Here is a 9316-nt window from a genome sequence, read left to right as displayed (position 1 = left end):
ATTATTATATTTAGATTGTAGTATTGTGTATGTGTATGTGTGTGTATATATATCTAATAAGTTATTATAATATTTGTTATATATATGCAAAATATATAACAAATATATAGGTAATAATATACAGAATTATCTTAAACTATATGTATATATATTTATTTATTTACACGCACAAACACATTATATTATTATTATATATTTATTTTTAGATTATAAATTATTATATATATATTTATATGTATGTATGTGTAAAAAAAACTTTATTTTGGTATATAATTTATAATATATAATTTATTATTTATATAAACATATTATGTTACTTAGCAGTGCCACTGTAGTCATTTTTGCAGTGTGTATTTGCATGTTTTTGTATTATGTTTTTGGCTCCTCCCACAGGGCGTGTCTGATGGTGCCGCTGTTGTGGTCATAGCCAGTGAGGACGCACTGAAGGCTCACAAACTCACCCCATTGGCTAGAATCGTGGCCTATCACACCTCAGGCTGTGATCCCAGCATCATGGGCATTGGTGAGTGCTCTGTCCACCAACATACTTTCCCCACTACGTGTAAAAGAATAATACATCAAATCATTCATAATGTTTTGTAAATGCGACAGGGCCTGTACCTGCCATCACAGAAGCTCTGAAGAAGGCTGGTCTTTCACTCAAAGACATGGATCTGGTGGAGGTAGATTATAATAACATACTCTGGGTTTCTATTATTTTGTATGACACTATGCATGCATTTAGGTGGTGACGTTTCCAGAGATGCTGGAGCAGGTTTGATCCAGAGTTTCATGTATCTGTCAGGTCAATGAAGCGTTCGCTGCTCAGTATCTGGCTGTGGCTAAAGCTTTGGGCTTGGACCCTGCAAAGACCAACGTGAATGGAGGGGCCATCGCCATTGGACACCCTCTCGGGGCCTCTGGGACGAGAATCACTGCACACCTCGTACATGAGCTCAGGTAAAGACCGCTCTTCAATGTTAACATGAAATGACTTTTCTAATGCACAGGTGCATCATTCATTAATGCATTTCATTATGAAGAAGGAAGTCTTTGTGTTCGTAATTTTTCCTTTTCTTTTACTTCATTTTTATTCATTTTTCTAGAAAATATTCATACAGTATTAAATAAACACAGGAAAAAGGGGGGGGCGGAAATAAATAAAACAAAGAAACAAGGGGTACATTCTGTTTTTGATGTAAGAATAGGTTTGTGTTTGGATTTTTTTTTCTTTTTTTACTTTATTATAATTTTTTCTAGAAAATGTAACACCAACACAATAACTTTTTTTTTAAATATAAATAAAACACCTTTTGGTATAAAAGTAAACTTAAAAAAAAAAAAAGTGTCTGTTTATTTTTAAAATGTAGGAAATAAAATGTTAAAAGTTATAAATTAATGAATAAATAAATGTATAGCAAACTGAGAAATATTAGTGCAAAAGCATCGCATGTAAACTCATGCATTTTTTTCTGATATCAAAACATAAACTAGATAAATATATATAAGTAAAATCTATAAATATAGATATAAATGTCTATAAATAAAAACAGCCTTTTCTCAATAAATATATATTTATTGAAAAATAGAATATAATATTAAAATATTTAGTTTTCTTTTTTTAAATATAGGGCATAACTAGAAATTAAACTAATTAATATATGAGAAATATCAGTGCCAAAAAAACATGCATGAATTCAGTTTTTTTCTGAGATCTGAATGCAAATACAATAAATAACCTATTGTATAAATAACAGCCTTTTCATAAAACAAACATGAAATTGTAAAAATAAATAAATAAACAATCTGTACTGTAACTTCCTGTGGAGATTTTTTTTTCTGTGACCAACCAATTAAAATGTGCTGCTTCTCATCGACTAACATTTGGTCAGCTATCAGGGGGCAGCCCTGTGTTTTGTGTTGACTTATTTTTAGGATGCATAATCCCGATCATGCACTGCTGTATTTATATTGCATGAAGTCACTCTGTTCTCTGTTCGCAGGAGACGCGGTGGGAAGTACGCAGTCGGCTCTGCCTGCATCGGTGGAGGTCAGGGCATCGCCGTCGTCCTGGAAAACACAAACTGAGAGAAACTAACACACACATGTTGAGGAGACTCACTGCGAACAAATCAAGTCAAATTCAAAACCTAATTCACACCGTCCCGAAGTCTGAAGCAAAAGTGTCCGTCCACAAATGTGGAGTAATAACGGTTTATTTTGCACATGATGATTGTTCCTTTAAAATCATATGATTGGCTTCCCCACATATGTTTGGTTACGGGACAGTGATGCTGTAACGTGCCTTATTTTTGTCACTGTGCCTGATCTAACATAAGCTGTTTCCCAGAAATGTAATATATTTTATTGTGATTCAGCACCATGTCACTAAAACTCTTGATTGTGGACTTGAAAATGGTTTTGTATAATGTTGATAAATTGTTGGGGAGTGAATTCTTGTCAGATTCACTCACCTGAGCTCTGACTGTTCTCATCAATAAAGAATGAGCTGTAAAATACGGCATTCTCTCTCTCTTGGCCTGCAGATGTATTCATATAAAGGTAGAGTTCTACATACTGCAATAACAAAGCTGGATTCTGACCATGATTCTTTAAATAAATGACTAAGAATAACCTTTAGTCTTCTGATTCTAAATCAGTCTTCAGATTCTGTTTAAAGGGGTCATATGATGCGATTTCAATTTTTCCTTTCTCTTTGGAGTGTTACAAGCTCTTGGTGCATAAAGAAGATCTGTAAAGTTGCAAAGGCTAAAGTCTCAAATCCAAAGAGATATTCTTTATAAAAGTTACGCTTGAGGTATTTGGCCAATCACAACGCACTGGATAGCTGGCTAATCAAGCACACCTCGCTTTTTCAGATCGATGAGCTTTGTAAAAATCGACGCGTTTCAGAAAGGCGGGGCATAGAGGAGAAACAATAATGTACAGTATGTGGAAAATAATGTGTTTTTTGAACTTTAAACCGCATAAACACATTTCATTACACCAAATACACAAAATAATGTTCTTTTTAGCAGCATCATATGACCCCTTTTAAATTAATCCAGGGTTATCTTGTTGCATGTTTCACATGCAGCTGCATATAAATAACATCTAAATTACAAGTGTTAAATATTGTATCTGGGATTAAAAGTGTTAATAAAATGTGCGTATGTATGTAGAGTGTGCATATATACTAATATATGATGATTTCTGAAGAATCATGTGACACTGAAGACTGGAGTAATGATGCTGAAAACTTGGGTTTGAGCACAGAAATAAATTACATTTGAAAATCTATTCACATAGAAAACGGTTATTTTAATTTATAATATTATTTTACAACTTTTAATGCATTTTTGATCAAATAAATGCAGCCTTGATGAGCAGAAGAGACTTTTAAAAACATTTTAAAATCGTAATTATTCCAAACTTTTGACCGCCCTAAAATGTGTGTATATATATATATATATATATATAATATGTATATATGTATATATAGTACATGCATATACATTACAAAACTGCATGCATTGACAGCAGTAAAATAATCAAATGAACTACTCTACTGTATGATTGCAGTCTGACCTTTCGTTTCTAAATCAAATTTATTGCTCCAATTTATTTTCTACAACATACAAATTGAGCTCCAATTTCATAAAATAAGTTGACAAGAATATTTCAAAGGAGTATTTCCATTCCTCGCCCAATGATCGGCGCTCTTGACTCCATCGTGCGGCAGTAGAAGCGCCTGCGCCTTTAAGACGAAAACATGACGGAAGACGAACCCCGAGCGTCATACGTCACGACTATATATACGTCAAATGCCCGGATGTCGGTCTTTTTTTTCTAGCTCAAGGTAATTGTAGCTTTCGTGTCTGTTTTCTCCAAACACAATCTGAGTTAATCGGTTTCATCTGATCTTAAAATCTCACTCTGGATCATATATGAATGTTTCAAGATACCTATAGCGTTAGTAACTGAATATTTGTGTATGTAGTGTGTGTTTTACGTACGTTATGAGTGTTCGGTGCGCGCCGAGGCCTGACACCGGGTCTGTGTGAACCGATGCGGGATTTCTGTCTTTATATTCACATTAAAGATCGTAAAGTAGTACGAGGCGGGTAGTCATATGTATATAGTGTCGAATAGGTTACATAATGATGTTTTGTCAATCTATATAGGTGTTTATGTATGTCCTTTAGCCTGTTAGCAATGCTACATCAGGTCACGTTGAGTTACTGCAGCCCCATGCTGAAGAGTCATATAATGTTTTATATATATATATATATATATATATATGTATGTATGTGTGTGTATATGTATGTATGTATGTATGTATGTGTGTGTGTGTGTATGTATGTATGTATGTATGTATGTATGTGTATGTATGTTCATTTAAGTGTTGCACGATTAACAGTCACTATATGCAACAGTTCAGATATTTTTAATGTAAATTACTGTCTAATTAAAGGCTTCTCATTGATTTGAGTATAATTAGTAGAATAGTTGTGTTGTTGAAAAGCACTGTTGAGATGTCAAGTCTCATTTATTCATTTGTACAGTACTTTTCATAATGGACCTGTTTTCAGAAAAGCTCAACTGGAGTGATGCATGTATTTTTGTGTGCATGCATGTTTTAATAATTCCTGTGTTTTCTCTCAGATGGCTGAGGGCGATAAGAAGAAGGCCCATAAGCATGGCAGCCGTAACCCTGTCCTGGTCCGGGGCATCGGCCGCTATTCCCGCTCGGCCATGTATGCTCGCCGGGCCATGTACAAGAGGAAGACTAAAGCTCCCGTGACGAAGGTCAGCGTTTGTGTGTTCACTGCAGGATCACAGATCTCGCCTCAAACCAGGTGTTTTCTGACACTTTGTCTTGATGTTGCAGGTTGAAAAGAAAATTAAGGAAAAGGCTCCCTCCACAGCCACCAAAACTGTCGGCGGAGACAAAAATGGAGGCACTCGTGTGGTCAAACTGCGCAAACTGGTGAGCAAAAGACAGTTATGACCAAATCACTGAGATTTGTTTGGGAGCAGAAATGTAGAACCATGAACGTCTCTTTTGCGTTTGTCCGTTTCGACCCTGGTTTTAACTTTACATTTGATTTAATGCAGATTTTCTTTGATCTATGAGGTAAATTCGTTTTAAAATACTTTTGTGAGATGTCTTTAGCCTTATATATTCTTTCCCTTATCTCTCACACTTTTGAGACTTGAATTTTGTTAATAAACATAAACATGCATGTCTGTTGATGAACCATTGCAGAATAGGAAAATTATGCAAGTGATTTTTTAAAAAAAAAGAGTAATATTTACAATGTTTTGTTAGAAATTGAATATGTAGGTTTCATAATTGTTTTTGTGTGCATCCATAAGTCAAGTTATAAATAATAAATAATAAAAAAATCTAAAAAAGGAATTTAAATCCATTGATTTCAAAGGATTTGATATTGTTAGTGCTCATAACATTGAAAAAGCAAATAATGAATAATTAAAAAAAATTAATAAGGATTTAAGTTGAATCCATCCATTGATTTCAAAGGAGTTGATACTGGAAATTTTCAGAATATATGGTATAAATGTCATAATGCTGGTCAAATAAAACTTCTAATGAATATTGAAAAATGTGATGCAAGAAGGTATAAAGAATTAAGGAGTTATAATAACTTCAACTGAATTCAAAGGAGTTCAAACTGGATTATATTTTCTTAAGTTTAATTGCATTCATCATTGTCACGTTGCCGTCTGTGTTTGTGGTGTTTTGTGTCCAGCCCCGTTACTACCCCACAGAGGACGTGTCCCGTAAGCTGCGGAGTCACGGCGTCAAGCCCTTCTCTCAGCACCGCAGGAAACTGCGCAAGTCCATCAGCCCCGGGACCGTCCTGATCCTGAGTGGGGTAGATATGTGGGGGCGTGTTAGAACGAGCCGTTTTAGGGGGGCGTGGCAGAGTCTTAACTTTGATAAAGAATATCTCTTTGGTTTTGAGACTTTAGTCTTTGCAACTTCAGGGATCTTATCTATGCACAATCAGCTTGTAACACTCCAAAGAGAAAGGAAAACTTGAAATCGCATCATATGACCCCTTTAATGTAAAAGTCTGTGAAAGTGATTTTGTGGCTCTTTGAGATGAAACAGTAATGCGCTGTTTGAAGCGGCTTGCATACATCAACACCGACTCAATGAATGAAACTCCTACATGCTCTCCTCCCACACAAACACTCATCTGAACTCTATTCTGCTCAGATGGGTTAAGCTGCGCTTGATGTTTGAAGTGCAGCAGAGGTTCATGTGAGGACTAACGGTGAATGTGTTTCCTTCTGCAGCGCGTGGTCTTCCTCAAGCAGCTGGGCACCGGTCTTCTCCTCGTCACTGGTACGTGATCGCCGTCTGATGCTGAAGCGATGGAGGGGTTTTGTTGCAGTGAATAATTGAACACCATCTCTTGTCTCTCTCAGGTCCTCTGGCTCTGAACCGAGTGCCTCTGCGGAGAGCTCACCAGAAGTTCTGCATCGCCACAACCACCAAAGTGGACATCTCTGGCATGAAGATCCCCAAAACGCTGACTGACACCTACTTCAAGAAGAAGAAGCTGAGGAGACCCAAGCACCAGGAGGGAGAGATATTTGACACAGAGAAGGAGGTGAGACAGGATTTCCAGCATTCGATCAGTTCCGGTTCATCGGTTGCTTTAGCAGGACTCTGTGTGGAGAGTTTGAGTCGAGAGCCTGATTGTTTTTGTTGTGTGGTTCTGCAGAAGTACCAGTTGACAGAGCAGCGTAAGACTGACCAGAAAGCGGTGGATTCTCAGCTGCTTCCTCTGATCAAGAAGGTTCCTCTGCTCAAAGGATACCTGCGCTCCACGTTCTGCCTGTCTAATGGAGTCTATCCACACAAACTGGTTTTCTAAAATGCTAATAAAATCTGTCAACCCAATGTTCCTTGCATTATTTTGTTTCATATGGAGGTGTAAAAAAAAAAAAAGCAATAAAGGATTTAATCATAATCATAGGCATTAAGAAATTTGTTAAATGAATCTAATTACTAATTTATGATTTTATATTTGAATGGGCAATAAAGAGTAATTATATATAAAAAAATAAAAAAAACTAAAGTAATCTATCAATAAATGGTTGAAACACTTTTTTTCTGAAAAAAGGTGCTTTACCATCAAAAGCGGAGGTGCAACCAAAAATCAAAAAGCCAGCATTCACTCTGGAAACAATCCAACTTGTTTTGGTTAAAATGCATGTGATGTTTCAGCCAATATCCAGGTCTTCATCAGATATTAAGAACAGCAGTACCAAACATTGCTTTATACATTCTTGCAATGAGCAACAGGTATTACTCTGCCAATTAGGGGAGTGGCTTCCAAACAAATTAGGGGAAAACAGAATACATTGCAAGAATGTGTAAAGCATTGTTTGGTATTGCTGTTACTTCATTATGTCTAATGAAGGCCTGGATTATTGGCCGAAAAGTCACATGTAATTAACCAATAAAGTTGGATGTTTTCAAAAGTGAAAACATATGCAAAAAGATCATTTTAAAATGCATAAATAGTGGAATATCAAAGTTTAAGTGCATTTAAACAGGCAATTCTGTGAATTAATTTTGCATTAATTAAATTGTATTGCTATTTCCCAGATATTTGTCTCATACCAAATAATCATTCTGCATTATAGTTTGTGAAAAAGCGGTTTAAAATGTCTCTTGAAGATTTCTTAAAAAAAAAAAATCTATGTGCTTTCTAAAAACAGCTTTGCAAATGTCTCACTGCAGACAGCTTTAAATAAATGGTCAATTGTTTTAAGCAATGGCACTTTTGATTCTAAATCGGTCTGCTTTGAGCTCATCTTCGGTGGGTATTTTTAGGCTTAATGAGCAGTGTGTTTACACCTCTATTCTGTTGTGCAGGTGTGATCATTCTTAATATAAATGGCATAATTATATGAATACACAAGTCAGCTGAATATTTCTTGCAACCCATTTTTCCTCACAACTCAGTGCTATGCCTGGCTTGTATTAATCTTTTTATTCATGTTCAATAAGATGCACAACAGATTTCAGACTTGAGGAAATCCTCAGCAAATTGTAAAGGTACAAAGCTGAGGAAAGTAATGAAGGATGACTAGTAGAGGATTATTCAAATGAATATATATTATTATTAATATAACCAATATTGTTATAATAATCAAATTATTTTAATGTGTTAATATTAGTATATTTAGCATTTTAAGGTAGATTATTGTAATTGTAATAATTTTTAATTGTTTAAAAATACTCACATTATTAATAATTCTGTTTTTATTAAATTAATATTATTTTAATTCAAATGTTAACTAATTAAAAAGCTAAAAATACATATAATCAAATATTACTTTGTTTTAATTGTTAAATAATTTAAATTTATTAATATTCACACACACACACACACCATCATTTATTTTATATATCATCACATATTTTTCTTTTCCCTCCTTCAATACTATTTCTGTTTCCTAGTTTTGAAAAAAATGGGAAATTGTTTTGGGCAATGGAGGGTTTAGAAGTCAAAAAGTTTGAGAACCACTGACTCCTTATACGCCGCACCATCAACCTTCTCACATCCTGAAGACAAGAAACTCTAGGCGAACAGCCAAACCATTTTGCTTTAATTAAAAAAAAAACGCAGGTGACAAAACGCTCAAACCATGTATAGAAAACAAAAATAAATACAAGTGTTTCTTTATGGCATTTCCCGCTCACACGGGCTTTTTCTAAACAATAATCAGAACAAAAGGAGAAGCAGCCGAGAGAAAGAAGGCAGGTCCAGTGCAGGAATGGTTCGCCTCGTCAGTACAGTCAGTTCATAATGGTCTGTTGAAATGAATGGGTGCCGTCGCTCAGCCCGATTTGAAGAGCAGGATGGCCACCTGACCCAGGTAGAAGTAGATGAAATGTTTGGTCTCGTGAGTCACGTAGCTGCCGAAGTTCCTCCCCACGATGCAATGCCAGGTGGGGTTGTACTTTTTGTCGAACTCCTGCAAGGAAGCAATACATTTAAAGTCAAAGCCAAATGCAGACTGAGTGAAAGGCAGACTTCATGTTTTTTCAGTGGCATTGGTTGCTGAAGTATTTTTCCCATCGGGATTTTAAACTTTTAAAGGTCCCCTGAAATGCTTAGAAACACGCAGCGTTAAGGCTTGTTCACACCGGGACGAATATCACGCGCAATTATCGCCGACGTTTAACGCCTCGTGACTAAACAAAGGGCGCCAATGTGAGTGTGCACACCGATCGCGCAAAACGCGAGGCGTAAAAGCGTCATTTTTT

General features: G+C 35.8%; 3 protein-coding genes across 3 annotated transcripts in view; 2 read left to right on the top strand and 1 right to left on the bottom strand.

The window, feature by feature from the left end:
* acaa2 (acetyl-CoA acyltransferase 2) overlaps positions 1-2519 on the top strand; it is a 9515-nt gene extending 6996 nt beyond the window's left edge. Inside the window, exons 7-10 of the mRNA XM_016570821.1 lie at positions 394-523; positions 613-683; positions 806-960; positions 2004-2519. Of these exons, the coding sequence (XP_016426307.1) occupies positions 394-523; positions 613-683; positions 806-960; positions 2004-2088 (441 nt within the window). The 3' untranslated portion in view covers positions 2089-2519. The remainder of the gene's footprint in view (positions 1-393; positions 524-612; positions 684-805; positions 961-2003) is intronic.
* Positions 2520-3936: 1417 nt separating this feature from the next.
* rpl6 (ribosomal protein L6) lies at positions 3937-6937 on the top strand. Its single transcript, XM_016570820.1, has 7 exons — positions 3937-3972; positions 4666-4809; positions 4892-4990; positions 5775-5918; positions 6328-6376; positions 6460-6644; positions 6759-6937. Exons 1-7 carry the CDS (start codon positions 3952-3954, stop codon positions 6909-6911), a joined length of 795 nt encoding a protein of 264 aa, XP_016426306.1. The 5' UTR covers positions 3937-3951; the 3' UTR covers positions 6912-6937.
* A 1521-nt stretch (positions 6938-8458) lies between these two features.
* dynll1 (dynein, light chain, LC8-type 1) overlaps positions 8459-9316 on the bottom strand; it is a 4071-nt gene continuing 3213 nt past the window's right edge. The window contains exon 3 of the mRNA XM_016570862.1: positions 8459-9024. Within this exon, the coding sequence (XP_016426348.1) occupies positions 8887-9024 (138 nt within the window). The 3' untranslated portion in view covers positions 8459-8886. The remainder of the gene's footprint in view (positions 9025-9316) is intronic.

Source organism: Sinocyclocheilus rhinocerous, unplaced genomic scaffold (genome assembly GCF_001515625.1).
Source record: "Sinocyclocheilus rhinocerous isolate Xijiao unplaced genomic scaffold, SAMN03320098_v1.1 scaffold1223, whole genome shotgun sequence".
NCBI classification, from domain to species: Eukaryota; Metazoa; Chordata; class Actinopteri; order Cypriniformes; family Cyprinidae; genus Sinocyclocheilus; species Sinocyclocheilus rhinocerous.
Note: the sequence above shows the minus strand (reverse complement) of the source record. Positions and strands in the feature narration are given on the sequence as shown.

Excerpts from the sequence above, each read along its gene's own strand:
- rpl6 (XM_016570820.1), top strand. The coding sequence starts at position 3,952 with ATGTTTCAAGATACCTATAGC. Across the intron at positions 6,377-6,459 it reads CGGTCTTCTCCTCGTCACTG|GTCCTCTGGCTCTGAACCGA; the intron begins GTACGTGATCGC and ends TGTCTCTCTCAG. Across the intron at positions 6,645-6,758 it reads TATTTGACACAGAGAAGGAG|AAGTACCAGTTGACAGAGCA; the intron begins GTGAGACAGGAT and ends GTGGTTCTGCAG.